At 34.0% G+C, this 20,423-nt stretch overlaps 1 protein-coding gene across 1 annotated transcript in view; it reads left to right on the forward strand.

Annotated features, from left to right (window-relative positions):
* The window catches only part of BMP5 (bone morphogenetic protein 5), a 111,001-nt gene that overhangs the window by 49,535 nt on the left and 41,043 nt on the right, over window positions 1–20,423 (forward strand). Inside the window, exon 2 of the mRNA XM_079147644.1 lies at window positions 2,805–2,997. Within this exon, the coding sequence (XP_079003770.1) occupies window positions 2,805–2,997 (193 nt within the window). The remainder of the gene's footprint in view (window positions 1–2,804; window positions 2,998–20,423) is intronic.

Below are 20,423 nucleotides of genomic sequence, written 5' to 3' on the forward strand. Positions count from 1 at the left end.
TCAAATCCTTCTGTGAGGCATTTATTCCCTAATATTCTTTACTTTCTTCATTTTCAAAATAAGCATAAAAACAGAACCTATCTTGAAGGCTGTTATGTAGTACAATGTTAATAGTAATAAAATGATAAAATCCTTAGAGTAATATCTGGCATGCAACTGCTACTTAAATACTGTGACATAATGTTACCTGATTAACTTTAGGATTACAAAGTAAGAAGAGAGTGAGTTAAATTTAGTTTTCTGAAGACAAAATTTGTGACTAGTTTCAATATTAATATATGCACACTTTGGTATTAGATATCCAATTAGTAGTTATTTTCTATACTTAAACTTTCCCTTTCTTGTGTCTTAGGCAGGAAAATGGAGAAAAGGAAGATGAAGTGCACATAGAAGTCTGCACTATTGTTAGCAGAAATTTAGAAAGAAAGCATGTGAATTATGGACCAAAATTACATGCTAAAACAAAAAAAAAATTAAAGAAAGTGAAAGGAAAAGGGAATTTCGTCAAAACAGAGGAGAGATCAGTAGACTAGAGCAAGGGGAATGAGCAGGAAGAAAAAGGGACGACTGGGAAAGGGAAGAATGGGGGAATGAATCTGACCAAACTTGTAGGTGTGCATGCGAGGATATGGTCCCAGCATAGTGCGTACACACAGGACACTAATTTAAAAAGGAGAAAAAGAAAAGAAACTAAACTGTAAATAGATAGAAGAGTGGAGGGAGGGCGCGGGTGGGGGGAAGTTCTGGGGACTGAATTGAGCTGGTTGAATTGATTGTGTTTAATGCATTTGTGCTATGTCAGTGTGTGTCCTGGTGCTGTGTATAACTAAAAAGAATGTATTTGAAAAAATCAGTTTTCATCCTTACTTAGGGAAAAATTGATGAATGATCCCTCTGGAAATGGACCTCTTTAGGAATAAGATAATGATATTATTTTAAGAAAAGAAAATTTCTTGACTCCTGTGAAGTGGCGTTAGGGTGAGTCTGAGAGACCAAGAGCAGCACCCCTGCCAAGTTCCACAGGACAGACATGCCTCCAGATGTGTCTTCCTTTTCTGTGTAGTTTACATGTCTGAGGTGTAGGTGGAGATGAGCTCCTGTTCTCCTGAACCAGGACCTACTTCTCTGGAGAAAATAAATCAGAGGTTTTGTGGAGGATGAAGGCAAAGACTTGTGAGTTCCCTCATCCTGTACTTTCCCTCAATCGCTGATCTGTCTGTCTCCTGGAGTGTTCCTAGATGGTCATAATCTTCTCTCTCTCTTAGTTAATTCTTCCTCTTAGACTCCCAAGTCTCATGTATTTATGACAGTGTTGACATAATTTCAATTGATGTTCTAAAGATATCTTTATCTTAAGTTTTTTGAAGCTTTGAATCCATTAGTACCACTTGCAACACAATTTTAGTCATAAAATATGTCATTGGAAAAAAATTTTAATTGCTCTAAGCTATAAATTATACAATACCTTGAACATAGGGCCTTGAAAGGACTTTGTAACGCTGCCCTATAGAATCTGAGATACTTGAGATTTTGAGAAATTTACCAATAGGTGAAATTAAGCTCCATCAGATGATAATCTATTTCATGAATGAATACTTTGTATGGGTAGCTCATTAAGAAAGCCTCTGGTTCAAACTAAATGTAGACTGTATCAGGCAATACACTCTCTAACCAAATGACTTAATGCATGTAACATTTACTGCCCTAAATCCTTCATCATTTCTTTAAATTCTCAAGAGAAATATTCCTTTGACTTTATTTGTTAGGAAGGTTGCTAGGTTCCTAAGACCCTAGGAAGCTAGGTTCCCCTCTCAATTCCGAGTAAGAAGAGACAGAAGTCTTTGGAAGACTTTATGCTGTATCGGAGAAAGAATTTATTAAAGTGCCAGAAGATGAAGAAAAAGAAGGAGGAAGGAGGGAGGAGAGAGAAGAAGACGATTCCATTTGCTGAAGGAGAGAGACTCTTCTTTGGGAGACGTTCTAGATATAATCTTTCTTTTGGGTATGAAATTATAGCTGGGCAGGAATAAACAGCTGGGTCAGCACACAGAGAATGACTAGATAATAAAGATGTCCTGTTTATCTAAAAACACTGCAAGAAAGGACTTTCAATGTTTTCACCATAAAGAAATGATAAATATCTGAAGAAATATGTTTAACTTGATATAAACCAATTTACACAATGTATACATGTATAAAACATCATATAGTACCTCTTTAATATGTATAGTATTTGTTTTTTGGTATCAGTTAAAAATAAATTAAATTTAAATTTAAATACAGTATTTCCTGTAAAGAATAATTAGTTGCATTTACTCGATTTGTAAAATGCCACTAACACAGTCCTTTGTGCCTCCAGTTCCTTAGCCCTACTTCCCATTTTCCCCTCTATGCTAAATTCAACACTGATTTACTTGGAACTCTGGAGGTTTCTATGACATCCTTCTAATTCCTGAATGAAACCTTCTGTGTTCTGGTACTTGAAACATACTGGTAATCACTTTACCACCTTCATTTTAAAAAACATTTTGGATAGCCTTTCCATTTAGGATCCTGGAATTTGTATAAAACCACAGAGGTTACACTGCTTTTGAACTAAAGGCTGTTGGTTTGTGGAATTTCCTTTAACTGGAAACACATAGAAGCCTGTGGTTTTAGTGTTTTCTCAGTTTTATACTATCCTGCTTGTTTGTTTTCATTTTCAGAGGTAGAGAATTTCCATATTTTATAAAGGGCTAACTTTTTCTCTTTTTACTCTCTTTTTTCCTTCTTTCTTTCTTTCTTTTTTTTTTTTTTTGGTACAGTTGAAAGAGACAAGGATTTTTCTCACCAGCGAAGGCATTACAAAGAATTTCGGTTCGACCTTACTCAAATTCCTCATGGAGAAGCAGTGACAGCAGCTGAATTCAGAATATACAAGGATAAGAGCAACATTCGATTTGAAAATGAAACAATTAAGATCAGTATATATCAAATCATCAAAGAATACACAAATAGGTAATAAATTTATATCTAACTTGTTTTTTCTGCAAACAAATGTTAAATTCCAGTTAAAAGTTGTTGATAACCTATGTGATCTGTGAAATCATGTCTTCTTTGGGGGTAATGACACTTAGAACTAGGTACAGAAGCATTGAAAAGTAAGAGTTATTGATTTGAAACATTCCTTCCTATCTGTGTAGTAGATGGTCTCAGGCTTCCCGTTGGACTTTCTAGGTCTTCCCATGCTGAAATTTGTCCTGCACCCAGGAAACTGCCAGTTCATTCTGCACACATGAAATTTTTAATTAGGATGATTTCAATCATTGCGTATTCTATAAGTCAGGGGAGAGCTGCTTTGATTTTTTACTGGTACAAGAATAAATCTTATGTGCCTTCTTATGTGTATTTTGAGGTAAAATGGTTCTTTAGCAACAGGTCCTGACAGTTAACCTTTATGTGTTCTGTCTAAAGATCCTTCATTGAGAACTGTACTAAAATGAGTGGATAGTCAAAAAACAAAGTATATGAAAATCTCAGTGATAATTACTACAAATAAACTATCAAATATAAGAGCTGAAAAGGGATGTTAGAGATGTTCTCTGACCTTTAAACCTGTGTAGAAATCACTCGAATAGCACCTTTTACAAATAATTAGTTACCTTTGTTACGTATGTATGTTATCTATGCACATATATGTGTTGCACACACACAAACTTAAATTCCAATTGAAATCTTATATCCAGGTGATACCTGTCTCCCAGTAACTTCTATGCATCAGATCTAGATCGTTCTTTCAGTGAAATACTGTGCCTTTCTTTGATAAGACACATATGTACAAACAATTCTTCTGTCCCCTCTGAAGCCAACTTCTGTCCTTGCTGACTATTTCTAATTCCTGACATTTAATTTTATTGGTCTTCTAGTATGCCAGTTTCCCAGTGGGTGTTCTATGGAATACTAGTTCCTCATAATATTCAATGAAGATAAAAAGCTTCTGAGGTCAAATTTATTTGAAAAACCTGTTAGATCATTCTCTAGAAGGCTTATATTGCAAATCAGAATATTAAGGTCTTAGAAAGACTTTATGGTAAAGACAAAATACCTGTTAATTTTGTTTTAGCTAATTTTCCTCAAAATTATTTGTCTACAAACTTTTTGTGGTGTAGAGTACTTCTGGTGAGTGGTGCTGGGTATTAAACCCAGGGCACTCTACCACTGAGATACATCCCCAGCCTTTTTTATTTTTTATTTTGAGAGAGGGTATTGCTGAGTTGCCCAGACTGGCCTCAAAGTTGCCATCTTCCTGATGCAGCCTCCTGAGTCACTAGGAATACAGGCATGTGCCACCACACCCAGCTAGTATATAGTACTTCTTAATATCCTGTGGAACACTGGCTAAGCAGTACACATTTTAATATTCACTACTTTATATGCATCGTTATTTTTTTAGAGCAGTAATTTCAAGGCATATAGACCTGTATTCCTATGGAATTTTTATCACTGACTAGTTATTTGTTTGTGGGTAAGTAAAGTTTTTAAAAAGAAATCTCAGTTCAGTGGTTGCATTTATAAGATGAGGATAAGGATACTAATACTGTTTCCTAGTAGACAGATCCTGGCCTACATAGTGAATACTGTAATACATTCTTTATAGTAAATAATAGTAGTGATTTTTGAAATAAAGTGTTATTAGTTAAAGAAATACTCCTATAATATTAAATAATATATTCCTATAATTAGCAAATTGTTTTATTTCTAATTCTATTTCATGGATTCTACACCTGGGCTGTGCTCTCCTTAAAGAAGCGTTAAGTTGCTGGGTATGGTGGATACCTGTAATCAATCATAGCTACTCAGAAAGCTGAGACAGGAGGATTGCAACTTTAAGCAAGATAAAAAAAAATAATAATTAAAAAGGACTGGGGATATAACTCAGTGGTAAAGCACTCCTGGGTTCAACCCCCAGTATCAAAAATAGAAAAAAAGAAGAGAATGCCTTAAATCACTTTTATTTATCTCTAGCACTATTAATTTGTTTGGTTTGAATTAATATTTTGAAATAATTATAACTCATTGAGATAATTCTTTCATTAACATATTCTAAAATGTTTGAATTTGTGTTTTTTATACATGTTTAATTGTAAGTGGTTATTTATTAAAGTACTTTTCACAGGAGCCATTGGTATACCATGTTTTTATCCCCTGGAATATATATGTATTGATTGAATCCAAATATAGTATTTTACATTGACCACAATTGAAGGGCCTAACATTTATTTAGGTCCTGCTTTTGTCTGGGAGGTGCTGTGGAACTTTAGGGGGTAGGGCTTTAAGAGAGGTCCTTAGATCATTGGGGCATACCCTTAAAGGGGATGGGATCTTGTCCCTTGTTTTTTAGCGCTTGCTTCATGGATGATGAGGTAAGTATGCTCTGCCACAAACTACCAATAGTGTGGTACCAATCAGTCATGGACTAGAACTTCCAAATTCGTGAGCTAAAATAAATGTTTTTTCTTTATAAGTTAATTATTTCAGGTATTTTATTATTAACTAATAAAATTAACTAATACAGGTCTACTGTACTATGTGTTCAGGATATTTTTTGAATGTCATCTCTTATAGCTCTCTTTAAACTTTCTTTCACCTACTTTGTAAGAATATGACCTATATAATTTAAGACAGGATAAAAATGATAAAAATAAATATATAGAAGAGTCTAGTACTAATAATTTTTAGATTTCTGAATGAGCTGATGCTAACTTTTATTAGTAATCCATTTTGAATATTTATGGATATTGATGCCTAGTTTATTGGACTTCATAGTTTGGGAAATTTTAATACTCTTAAAATGTCCCATTTTCTATCTTGAACATTTTCAAGTATCTAAGTATAGTTGATTTTTAAAGTGTTACTCTCAAAGTTTCTGTAATTACACCTGCAGTTTCTTTTAGTATTATATAATTTTGCTAAATCTTCACTTATTTTGACAGGTTTAAGTCACTCTTGGATACAGAATTTCAATAATATTTTTTTCCTCTATCTTTTGAATTGATTTATAAAATCCAAAGTACGTGTGTAATTTTGCTTAGAATTCTCTTGCATTGACGTTCTGTACTCTGGCATAGCAAAGGTTCCTAACCAATTTCCTGAGCAGTATTTCTAGAAATTCACTTCAGTAAATCCAATATTATTCAGTTCTACCAAATTTAACATTTTCAACATCTAGTATTAAATATTGTTGCTTTTCATCCTCTAGAATTATGCTATATCTACTGTCCCTTGTAGTATTTGCTTTTGCTAATATATTTGAGTTTTTTTTTTTTTTTTTTTTTTTACCAGTTATCTTTTTCAAACTCTGAAACTTTCAAACTCACTCATGCATACCTCACATTTGAATTTTATATGCTGATGATTAGGTCAGAGACCTCTTGCAAAACACCTTCCTTGTCTTTTAAATAGATATTTGCCTATTGCCAGGAGTTCTTTATTCTGCATTGTAAGCAAATGCAGTCCCATGCCTGTAGATGCAGGATTCCCTTTTTGCACTCCCCTTTTTCTTGTATAGAAAATATGTTTAAGGGATAGAGTATTTCGGGTTTCTATGCAGATTTTCAAAATCACGTTTTACATGTAAAACCCAAACCTAGAAAATGACTAGAAGAAAACAGGGGAAAATTCTTTAGGATGTTGGTCTAGGCAAAAAGTATTTGAATATAACTCAAAGTACAGGCAATAAAAGCCAAAAATCAACACATAGGATTACATCACACTAAAAAGTTTCTGCAACACAAAGGAAATAACCAACAAGTAAAGAGGCAACCTACAGAATGGGACAAAATATTCATGAACTATATATCTGACATGAAATTAATATAAAGAGCATACAAGAAACAAACAACAAGAAAAAACAATCTGATTGAAAAATCATAAAGCGCAAAAGTTCTGAATAGATCTTCCCAAAAGAAGACATCTGAATGACCAAGACACATTAAAAAAAAGGGAGCAAAACAAACAAACAAACAAACAAAAAAAAAAACCCCTTAATATCATGGAGACACAAATCAAATCCTACAATGAGATATCACCTTAATCTACTTAGAATGACATTTACCAAGTCGGTAACAGATAACAAATGCTGGTGGGGATGTGGAGAGAGGGGAACTCTTATATATGGGTCATGGGAATTAAATTACAGCCATTATGGAAAACTGTGGAGGTTCCTCAAAAAATTAAAACTAGACCTACCATATGATCTAGCATTCACAGAATTGGGTATATATACCAAAGATATGAAATCATTATGTTGAAAAGACATCTACACTCATATGTTTATTGCAATACTATTCATAAAAGTCAAGAAATGGAACCAACCTAAGTGAAAATGTGGCACAAAAAATATACCCACTTACCCACTGGAATACCTATCCAGCAATTAACATGAAATCCTGTCATGTGTAACAACATGGATGGACCTGGAGATCATAATAATAATTGAAATTAGTCAGGCTCAGAAAGATAAATATCATGTGATTTTACTTATATGAAGAATTTTTAAAAGCTGAACTCACAGATGCAGAGAGTAGAATTATGGTTTCCAGAGACTGGGAGGGTAAAAGAGAGGGGAGATGGGGAGAGATTGGTTAATGAGTAAAAAATACAGCTAGTGAAGATACATAATTTCTAGTATGCTACTATATAGAAGGATAATTATAGTTAGTGATATTGAGTTGTGTAAATCAAAATAGATTGAATAGAGAAGTTTGTTGCTATTGTGAAGAAATGATAAATGTTCAAGATAGTGGATAAACTAAATATCCTGAGTTGAGCATTACATAATGTATACATATACTAAAATATCACACTTAACTTATAAATATGTACAATTATTATCTGTCTATTTAAAAAATCAAAAATAAAATTTTAAGTATGAAAATTATTTAAAATAATATAGCAATAAGAGCAAGGATTTTGGAATCCATACATGGGAAAATTCTGTACCTCCTGGAGTCTCAGTTTACCAATCTGAAAAGAATAAAGATAATAGAGTATTACAGTACAAGAAAAAGTATTTCAAATATTTTAGAAAGGACAAATGCTTATCCCAATGCAAAGATTGTAGCTGATATGTAATAAATAAATGGGCAATATATATTCAGGTAACGTAATTGGAGCATCTACTTTGGTTTGGAGAATTGAAAGTTAAAGTTGGTTTTTATTATAATAGCAATAGACATCATTTGCTGACATTTATGTTTATATAAAAATAAGGGAAAGAAAATGGTGCTACATGACTTTATTCAATAAACAATTGTTTTTATTACCTGAACTTTGATGCATGCAGAGGAAATCAGTATGTTTGAAATCCAGTGAAATGAACACCTTCCATTTAACAGCAATTCTGTTAAAGCTCTCTGTGAACAGGGAAACTGAAAACTCAAGTGTTAGATAAATGGTCAAACTCTTCTTAAAAAAGCACATTTTTTTTTTTTTTTTTTTTTTTTTGTCGGGGGAGGTACCAGGGTTTGAACCCAGGGGCACTTTACATACCCAGCTTGTTTTCATATTTTATTTAGAGACAAGGTCTCACTGAGTTGCTTAGGGTCCCCATAAGTTGCTGAAGCTGCCTTTGAACTTGCAATCCTCCTTCCTCAGCTTGTGAGCTGATGGGATTATAGGTGTGTTCCACCATGCCTGACCTTTAAAACACACTTGAAGTGATGTGAGGATGGGTGGGCTGAGGTGGGGACTTCTTTATAAATTGATCTTACAGAAACATCAGAGACATAAACAAGTAAGACAAAGAATCAGGTAAAATGATTGTAACTGTATTATTGTTAATAATTTATAAATTTAAAACATTTCAAAGTTAAGTGAAGAGAAAAACAGAAACATAAATGTTTTACTCTATTTCCTGGAAAGAATATCACATAGCAAATAAAACTTGTGTTCTTGAAAAATATTTAATAACATTGGAAAATACTCAGACTATAACATTAATTGTCCAAAAGGAGTAAACATAATTATGCACATTATTATGCTAATTTAAAAAATAAAGTTTTGTTGAAACAAATTGGAAGGAATCATCAAATATTCATTGTAGGCTTGTGAAGAATTTAAAATTTTAATTCTTTAGCCTTTTCTGTACTTTCTCAAGTTTTATGATGAAGATTATTTTGATAATTGAAAATGAACATAATTATAGTTGAGCAAGAGAGAGTAAAAAAATAATGAAACAATTTTATGCTACTTTTATGTTTTTACAAAGCAGCATTCTCAGCTTCTCTCAGATAGAGACAGCAAACACCCAAGCACTAGAATTTAAAAATAAGTTGCTCTTATTGTTTTCTTAAGTTATGAAAGGTATTTCCCCCAGAAAATAAAGATAAATAAGTAATTTTTTCTTTAATTTATTTTATGATGGAAATTTCCTGCTAATTTGAAACTTGGATTTTAATTCTCTGAAAGGAGGACAAGGTTCAAACTACTTATATATCATATGATTACAGTTAAAATGGAAAGAAATATGAAAAAGCAATTTTAAGATCCAGTTAAAAAGTTTAAAGCATTGACTGTAAAGGAAACACACACACACACACACACACACATACATATTTTCTTTTGCTATTTTTAAAGCAAGAGTCACATCTCAAAAGTTCTATCAGTAAGCCTGTGGATTTTATCTATGTCCCTTTTTGAATAAAATTCAAAAACATTTGAAAGGTCAGTGCAGATTGTGCTCTGTGCATTTAATAACATATACATATTTCCACCCATATAATTCTTACTTTCCCTAAGGTATTTCCTAGATGTGTCTGGGTTTGGATCCTTGCAGTAACCTATACTGATGCTTTATGGATATGTTTTATATTCAAAACATCATTTGATGTATTAACCATCTAGTCTATGAATTATTTGACAGTGCTATGTAATCAAATTAAAAAACTGGCAGATTCATTATGTCATGTCTCTCCCCACTTACTTACCTTTGTAAGCCTCACAACTCATAAAATTATATGTAGTATTCCTACCATGTATCACCCACCCAATTTATGCTTACACATATTTAAGTGTGTGCAAGAGTATTCTGATATTTATCCAAATCTCTATTTTTCTTGGTAAAAAGTTAACACACTTTGTATCATTTCACTTATTTAATCTTTTCATATAAGGCTGCCAGCCCCAAATTATTTATAGAAGGCATTGCTCTTCAGTCACACCTCATATATGTGGCATTATTGGGAAATGAGGTTTCCACATGATTGAATTTTCCAGATAATTCAGCTGAGTTTGGCATGCTTTTGTTAAGTGTCTACCATGTGGCAAGCACAGAAGATATAAGGCCGGGTAAATAAGACCTCAAAAGCTTATAGCCTGAGGGCCAGGGGCTGTGGTGGGCCTGCCTCACACAGACTTTAATAACTATAATACAGTGTGCTAAGCACTATGATGTAAGCATGCACTAAGTGTTGTGGAAATACAAATGAAGGAAAAATTAATTCTTTATGTGGAGGGTGGGAACCTAAGGGAAGCCTCTGAGTGGATTTACCTTTGAGTTGAGCCTTTGGAGATGAATAGGAACTTTCTATGGCAGAGAGAGAAAGGGGGGTGGGAGGGAGAGAGAGAGGAAGGGAGAGAGAAAGAGAGATCTCACAGAGAAAATGTCCATAAATATTAAAATGCTTGAATGAATAATGAATTAAATAATACTGTACAAATAAAAATGATCAATGCCAGTATTACTGCTAATAAGAATAGTAGGTAGCACTTAATGCATTTAAGAGACATTCACCATGTGTCTGGCTCTGTATTTAGGGCTTTACTTGAATCAAAATTTTCTCAAAAAAAAAAAAACAACAACCAAAAAACAATATGTATATATCCCCAAATAAAATGTGCTGTATATAAGTCAACATTTTCCTAATGCTCTGTTCTGAATATACATTTCTGTACTCTATTGTAAAAACATCTTAAGCTGGCCTGTTCGATGTCATTAGCCACCTTCACTACTTGGATATATTTAGTTAAGCTGTCATCATTCCAGTTCACAGTCAGCTTCATTTTTACCTCATCTCCCTCCACCTGCTTCTTTAAGATTTGGGATTCTTCTGTGGGCATCTTGAGAATGTACGCTGACATTTTCAACTCAGGACTATTTCTTGGGCTCTTGAGAGCAGCGTACCACGATAGAGTACTCAGATGGTAGATGATGTTGTCCTTGAAGTATAAAAGACAGTATGTAAACAGCTTGCATTTCTTGTGCAGAAATCATCTTCTATCTCAGTGGTTCTCAACTAGGGTAACTTGGTCCCATAGGAAACATTTAGCTATGTCTGGAGGCATTTTTGATTGTTACAACTGGAGAACTTGGGGTTGGGCCTGTATGTATGCTACTGGCCTACGTGTGGATATACTGAGGTAGTTATGTGGGTAAGGATATTACTGAACTTTCTGCAAGGGACAGGGCAGTGTTCTTCACAACAAAGAATGATCTGATCCGATGTGCTCATATCACCAAGATTGAGAAATTCCTGCTCTATTAGAATATTTAAGTCTATTAGAATATTTAAGTCTTAAACCTAAATAAAACCATGTATCTTTTAATTATTCTTCGACATTTGTTATTTTAGGTAATAAGATGAATAATATAAAAGAACTCTTAAGAACTTATTTTAGGTACATTGCTCACTCATTGGGTACTTGAAATGTGGCTGAACTATCTGGTAATAGTTTCATCTTTTTTACTTGTTGAATAAGGGGCCTACTGTTTGTATACCTGGTAGCACATGTTTAGATTTCTCTGCAGGGGAAAAATATGGGATGATGTAATGCAGGAAACCAGCTAAATATTAAAAATATCTTGACAAATATAAAAAATACTTCAGAGTGGAAAGTGATTGAATTTTCTTGGTCAGAAATCAACTTCTTTTTTTTGTTTCGGCTATAATATTCATTCAATTCCTGCTAACATTGTTACTTCACCTATTTTCATTTGCATCTTTTACATATAGAATGAAATTAGATATTCTGAAAAACTGATATTATTCAGTGAGCTTCACAGTTTTAAATGTTATTGTTTGAAAATACCGATCAGTAAATAAATACAAATTCTATCACTTTTAAGTCAAAATTGCTTGTGAAATAAACTTTTGATATAAGCTCTGGAGAATATCATTTATTAATTTATAGTCCCTTGCTAACATGTGCAGTATAAGAATTGCAGATTGGGTTCCTAAATGGTATAATGGCATTTACATCAAATACCCAGAGAAAGATGGATGTTTTCTCCTTTGGTGTCTATCATTACATTTCTACTAGACCTGATAAGCTATTCAAAGAAAACAGGAGATGGAAGGAGGCAAAATAGTTACAAAAAAAGAAACTCTGGGAAAAGTGATGTCATTGTGGACTGTAAATTTTGTGCTCTGTGGAAATGAAATAGTATGGCATATTTTCCTCTAAAATATATCTGTGTAGCCTCCAGTAATTTCCCAAAGCTTTTCTTGGCTAGGTTTAGTGCTTCATGATTAGATAGGGGAGTAGCTATCCTCTTGGTTAGCTATCCCTTTCCCTTCTCCTTATTCATGTTAACACACACACACACAAACACACATACACATACACGCACATCTAATGAAGACACTAAATATATGATTATTTTAGATTTTGAGTTATTGTCCATGCACTTTTCTTCTTGTGTTAAAATGGTGAGAAATGTTCTATCTTCTGAAAGTGAATTTAAATGCATCCTATAAACATCTCATACTTGTGTTAATGAAAAATCCCTCCACTTGATTCTGTTTACACCTACTCCTCCAAATTTTGCACTATTTCTCTTTTCCATATTTTTAACCAAATTTACTGTGTGTCTCTATCTTTGTATCTCTCCTCTGTTATAAGGATACCATTTGTATTGACTTAGGGCATTATCCTTGGAGTTTGAATATAAAACTTCTTTATAAATGAATAACATTTATTCTTTATAAATGAATAACTCTGATTTATCATTCATTGAAATCAGTTTTATCAAGTGTACTATATCACAGACTCATGGCAAATAAATGTTATTGCTTGCTTTTAAATAGGATTAACAAACATCTTAACTTGATTACCTTTACAAAGATACTGTTTCCACATAAGATCATATTCACAGGTACTAGTGTTAGGATTTCAAAATACTTTTGTGAATGACACAACTCAACCTATAACAGAGAGTAAGTTGATTAGTATTTGGTAAGAGAAATGGAACCATTTTGAATTACAGGAAATAAGGGATTTGTTGTAGGGATTTTACTTTTCTGCCATCATAGGACCTGGATAAACAATTCATGTAAGGTTGCGGCTTTGACATCTGGTTATGGGACTAATGTTGGTAATAAAAATAAGGAAAAGGGAAGGAAAATTGATAAAGAGCTGGAGAGAACAAGAACTAGAATTTGTCAGGATAAGCTGGAAATCCCTGGACAAATTGAAGCCCATGTCTGTTTCATGCCTTTTGAAACTTCAGCTTCAATGATGTCGGTGACCAGCATGGGAAGCTGATGTGCTTCTCCATGAGCTCCACATAACCTTTGCCCAGCACATAGAGAAGCTGAATGAAGTGATCTTGCAAGGGGGAATTATGGGTAGGATTTCGGAAAGCAGATTGAGTGGATATTCAGTGAGAGCTGGAAGAGCTACTGCTTCACTGTCCCCTGCAACAAGGTGAACCAGCAGAGCGGTGACAATGCATGTGAGCAGTGGGAAGGTCTGGTGCCTTTCTCATCGTTCTGTCATAAACTCGGCGGCTGCTCTCCTTCCACTAACCAACTCATGGGCAGATTTTTCTCATGGCTAACTTTTAACAGAACCGAAGAGGGAAGGAAATTTGGGATTCATACTTTCAGTTTAGTTAGTAGGGTAACATACAAAGCTACAACAGTCCAATCTTGTCAATTTGGCACTAATAATACCTTTTATAACCATTCATAACTTCCAAAAGTAAAACAGTAAAATAATTCTTCAGCCTTTTTTCCCATCATTGGATGTTGTTGATTCCTTGTCTGGATGAACTGTATTCCCCCTTTGATACGCTGTAACTTCAAAACTGAAATAAGAGGTTAGGTACTATAAAAACTACTCTTATTAGACACTAGGTGGATGAGGAATGGAAGAGGAAAAAGATAACTGGTTAACATATACATAAATACATAAATATCAACATAAGGAAGATATATCATAATAATATTCTCTTCATTTCTACAACTGGTCATATAGTTGGATCTGGTATGTGTAACTCCTTCTTACACTATCCAGTCCATATCCTCTTTGCTTTAACAAGAACTGTGGCTGTTTATTTTTCCTTACCTAATGCGATAAACAAAACATTGATTCTTTATTTTATTATATTTGCACTACTGGGGATTGAACCAGGGCCTCACAATGCAAGGCAAGTGCTCTATCACTGAGCCACATCCCCAGCCTTTATTTATTTATTTAATTTTATTTTGTGACAGGGTATCACTGAATTGCCCAGGCAAGCCTTGAACTTATAATCCTTCTGTTAAAGCCACCCATGAACTTATAGAATGTTTATAGAGTTACTACTCAGGTGGTTTAAATGTTTGACTTTGCCCAGCCAAACATTGATCTTAAAGTATTTGGGTCATTATTAGTAATGACTGCCTTGAGCTACAGTTTCCCCTTGACTCATATTATATGACAAGAGATTACTAAGAAGTACTCCAGACAACTTGGTATGTTCTTCCTTTCTCATAATATGGTGACAACAGTCCATTTTCCTTTGATATTTAGGATCATTTATTCTACACAGTATAGTAGATTCTTTTTTTTTTTTTTTTTAACGTGGAAAAGCATTTATTCAGAGCTCACATCTTATTCAACACCACAGGATTCTTAATGATGAGTGTAAAGAGTGTTGCAAAGGCTTTAAGGATTGTCCAACCCTTATTTAACATCACAAGGTTTATAGTGATGAGAGATCATAGAAATGTATGGACTGTGGCAAAGATTTTCAACGCAACCCTTTCTCACTGCCAGAGAATTCATATTGGAGAAAATTCATATGAATGTAAAGAATGAGGCAAAGCTCTTAATAGGAGTTCATTTTTGGTTTTTAACTTGACTTGGTTTCCCCTTTGATTGACTTGGATTCCCCTTTTTTCTGTAGTGCAGTTTCTCCCTCTGCTAACTTTTATCATTTTTCATTTCCTCCTTGTGGAATATTTTTCTTAGAATGTTCGGTAGTTCATGCTTTCAATTTAACTTTTAACTTTTGTTTGTCATGGAAGGATTTTATTTCATCGTCAAATCTCAATGTTAGTTTTGCTGGGTATAAGATTCTTGGTTGTTTTCCATGTTATTTTAGAGTTTGAAATATGTTGTTCCAGAACCTCCAAGTCTTTAGTTTCTGCACTGAGAAATCTGCTAATGTTCATATTGGATTCCCTGTGTATGTAATCTGATGTTTTTCTCTCACAGACTTTAAAATTCTATCTTTATTTTGTATTTTAGACTTTTTCTTTATAATGTGCCTTAGTGTGGGTCTGGTGTAATTTTATACATTTGCTGTCCTGTAAGCCTTTTGTAATTGATTTTCCATTTCATTCTTCAGGTTTTGGAAATTTTCTGACATTATTTCATTGAGCAGATCTTTTATTCATTTGGTTTGTAACTCTGTGTCTTTCTCAATCCAAATAATTCTTAAATTTGGCCTTTTCATGTCATCTCATAATTCTTGAAGGTTCTGTTCATGATTTCTTTCAATCTTCTCTTTGTAGTGAACTTTATTTTCAAGATGAAATATTTTGTCTTCATTTTCTGAGGTTCCAATTTCCAAATGATCTAGTCTGTTGGTGATGCTTTCCATTGAGATTTTAATTTGGTTTATTGTTTCCCTTATTTCAAGAATTTCTGCTCCTTTTTATTTTAGAATCTCCATCTCTGTATTGAAATAATCTTTTGTTTCCTGCATTTGATCTTTTAACTGTTTATTAAAGTGATGGTTCATTGCTTAAATTTGCTCTTGTATCCTCCTTTTTTTCCCAGATCATCTTAACTATGTACATTCTGAAATCCATTTCTAACATTTCTTCTACAGTGCTGTCAATGTTGTGTATTAATATAGCATCTTGATTTGTTTGGGGTATATCCTTCCTTTGTTTACTCATGTTGTTCATATGTCTTTCCCTCCCAGAATGACCAGGTTTCTGTAGTTCTCCAACCTCACATCTCTGTATAATTTCTGCTGAGCCAGGTCCAGGCATTCCCATTCCTCTTGAGAGAAATCAATGACCACATCCTGGAATGTCAATGGCTCCATTTCCTGCTCTTCACTCTGTCCCACATTCTCCCTCAGAGTCTTTCCTTCCCTGTGTTGCACAGAAACCTGGGGCTCCTGAGCACAGGAGGAAAAGCCAAAAGTGCATAGATTCTTAATGACTTATTGATTTGCTGTCATAAGAAGGCTGAAGTGGCCCAGTAACTTTTTCAACTTTCAATTTAATGGAACCATTGCTATCTCTATTAGTATCAGAATTGTGCCTTTGAGTACTAAAAGCTCTAGATCACCAGAACCCAATGTCTCAGGAATCAGAAGCAAAACTTTTTCTAGTGGGATCAGGTAGAGTGAGTGAGTGAGAAGAGGTCTGCCGTTTCTAGCCCTTGATTTCCAGACCTATGATACATTTGGTTATGGGAGAAAATAGTTTTACTGGCTATCGTGGTTATTGATTTAGGTCATATAAAAATCTTATTCCTTTAGATCTTATTCCTATGGATATAAGTTTATTCTTATAAGACATTGGCACTCAATTTGTGGCATAACTAAGTCATCAAAATACCATTCCACTGTCTTGGACCAGCATTTCAAAGTGGTGGGAAACAGCAACAACCATGAATTCCATGAACATGAGAAATGAGAGCATCCTGCCCTTTGCTTTCTCTAAAATGAATTTGTCAACCAGAAGCAATGCTGTGCAGAATTCTGTGAAGAAGTGAATAAGCATTCTATAAGTTCATGGGTGGTGATTTGGGGAGAAGCATCAAGAACAGAGAAAGCAAATCCATGTCCATAATACCCATTCCAGGAAGTACATAGTGCTGTCCTTCCAGTGCTGAAGTAAGTGGTCCAAATGATAAATCAAACACAAGGTGGCTGTCTAATCCTAGTTCTCTGGGGAACACTACTAGAAGAATTTATTGCAGAGATTTGTCTTCCAGAAGATGTGCTTTTACAGTCCATGTAAGGTTTTTGTAAGGTCCACAGGACAGTCAGAAAGGTAAGATAGATGTGAGTTTGAGAAAAAAAGAAAAAGCATAACATGTGAAGATAAATGGAGCCTATGAAGACAAACGAGCCTACCTACAAACCACCAACTTCAGGTGGTTTCCTGGCTACCAGTTTCTTAGAGGTGCTCACATACTTTGCCCTAGATTCTGAGAAACAGAATAAGAAGAATTAGTGGGATCTTAAAAAGCTGTGGACCCAACTGCTGCCCACACCAATAAATGGAGCCAGCATGCGTTGATAATACACCTAAGCTGCAATAATACTTGATCATAAAACAGATTTCCAAGCATAAATATTGCTACTGCTTTTACTTCCACCTTTCAAATGTTACCTAAGTTTCTTTTGCCGCCAACCCTAATCTAAAATCAAGAAGATTTCCAGTTCTGTTGAATTGATACAGTAAAATAAAACTACCATAGAGAGTGAATAAATGCTAAACTGAAAAAGTGAATAAGTTAGAGAATAGATGGATGAACTTGTGCAATGTTTTAAGTCACTCTTTGGCTCCATTTTGACCCAAGTGACTTGTTTTAGCCTAGTGGTTCAGTTCAAACTTTTAGTGTTCCAATTCAACAAACCAAAGATTTTTTAGGATAACTAAACCAATTAAGGCATGGTTTGAGACTAAAGGGAGCTATTATTTTGTAAGAAAGTGTTCTGAAATTGGCATATGGAAACCTGAGCTATTCCTTCAACTGACTGAGTGAACATGGGAAATCAATTTGTTTCTACTGAAAATTCCTCAAGAATAAGCTGCTTTGCTAAGTAATTCATATCTCAGTTAATTCTAATATTCTGTGAAAATCACGAACAACTGATTTCACATCAGACATTCTCAGACATAATCTTTTTGTGGCCTTCTAATGAGATTATTCATTTATTCAGCTGAATAGGCAGTAGAGAAAATTAACATTTCAAACATCCAATACAATATGCAGGTATGCTACCAGGCATGTTTCATTCCGTATATGCCTGATTGTAAGGAGAACACGTTATTGTGATATAACCATATAGATAAAGATATCCTTTATACTCAAGTAAAAAATCAAATGAGAGTAGGAAATTGAGTATTTATGCACTTGGATTTGTGTATAGACATAGGTATATGATGAGTACACTTAACATGGTCATAACCATAAGAGTAGTTTAGTAACATGTGTTATGGTTTGCATGTGAGATGTCTCCCAAAGGCTTACATGTGAGACAATGCCAGGAGGGTTTGGAAGAGAAATGGTTGGGTTATTGCCTTAAACTAATCAGTTAATTAATTCCTGATGTGATTAACTGAGTGGTAACTGGAGGCAAGTGGGGTGTGGTCAGAGGAAATGGTTCCCTGAGGCATAGCTATGGGGTATATATTTTGTATCTGGACCAGTGAGTCTCTCTCTCTCTACTTCCTTATCATGATGGGAGCTGCTTCTCTCTGCCACACTCTTTTTTCATGATGTTCTACCTCAACTAGAGCCCCAAGGAATGGAGCTGGCCTTCTTGGGACTAAGACCTCTGAAACCACGAGCCCTCAAACTTGTCCTCCTCTACAGTTGTTCTGGTTGGTCCTTTAAGTCACAGCAGTGGAAAAGCTGACTGAAATAACATAATTAGTTGTACTGTTTTTTTTTTTTTCTTTTTCTTCAGGTACTGGGGATTGAACTACCACTCAGCCACATTCCCAGCCCTATGCATACATATTTTGAATCATGATTATAAAATAATTCATAATATTTTCCTTGTTTCACTCTTGAAACATACTAATCTTTTCAAACATATCTCATGCATCTTTGACATTATGTATTTATCATTGGAGTTATATTTTGAATCATATCACAGAATTAAAAAGTAAATCATCTTAAGTTCCATTTTTGTTACTTAAAAAAATAGCAATTTTTGACTCTGTATGATATTGTCAATACAAATACTGTCATCAAAAGCACAAGTATTCACAAGTTTTTGCTGTTGTTGCTATTTAAGTATTAATTTAGGTAGGTAAATGTATCAATGATGTATCTACAGCTATGTTTATGTAAGTCATTTTTTAAAGGGTGAACAAAGATAGTCAATAGTTGGATTTTTGAGACAGTATTCTTAGGAATAATCACTAAATTTCTTGAGTCTTCTTTTTACTTCCTCCTCTTTTTCTTCCTCTCCCCATTCTGTTATCCCTCTCTCTCCCTTCTTTATTTTCTTCTTGTAAGCCATTTTAAGAGCTAGTTTGAAAACTCCAAAACTACCATTGTTTAAGGTAATTTGAAGACAATGTGACTTCCTATATATTTTCTTTCCAAACCTCACAGGCCAAAATTAAGCAATAAAGAGACATTCAACTATAACTTGTATCTTCTCTCTCTCTCTCTCTCTCTCTCTCTCTCTCTCTCCATATATAGTTTATATTATATTATATTACATTACATTATATCAGTCTCGAGAAAACCTTTTTAGTTATTATCATACCATGTTTTATACAAGGGGAAGCAGAGGCTGAGAAATTCCTTGCTTGTTCAAGTTCTGTCTGATTCCCAAATTCTTTTCTTTCATTACAGCCCACAGATATTGGAATAAAGATGATGAAAGTTTTAGTTCTTCCATTAACATGTTCTTAGATATTTAGTCTCAGTGTTCCCTTCCACCAATTTTTATTTTCAGATGTGTTATTAAAATGGTGGTAACTCAAATTAGACCTGCTTCTCAGTCTTGAGTAATGTCTCTACCCTTCTGGCATTTGAAGATTCTCAAGTCTTGTATGCAAAATTCTTTCCTCTTTCAGTAAATAAAAAAAACTTTCACAAATTTAAGTATTTACAAGCCTGCCAATTCCCCATACATGATTAGACATGTCTAAACCTCTGATCAAAGTCAGATCTGCTCAAATGTATTTGTATTGAATACAAATGTTTATATATATTGTATATTATTTTTACCTTTGAATACCTATACTTAATATGCCTAAATATTTGTATGAAGTAAGTCTCTTTGGGTGAGTACTTTATCCTTTACCTTTTTGTTGTTGGTTGTTTACAGTACTAGGGATCAAATCCAGGGCCTCTGCTTGCGAAGCAAGTGCTCTACCATTGAGCTTTATCCCTAGGAACCTGCCCCCTCCTTTTAAAATTTTATTTTGACATAAGGTCTTTCTATGTTGCCAAAGCAGGATTTGAAC

Source organism: Sciurus vulgaris, assembly GCF_902686455.1.
Source record: "Sciurus vulgaris genome assembly, chromosome: 7".
Lineage (NCBI taxonomy): Eukaryota > Metazoa > Chordata > Mammalia > Rodentia > Sciuridae > Sciurus > Sciurus vulgaris.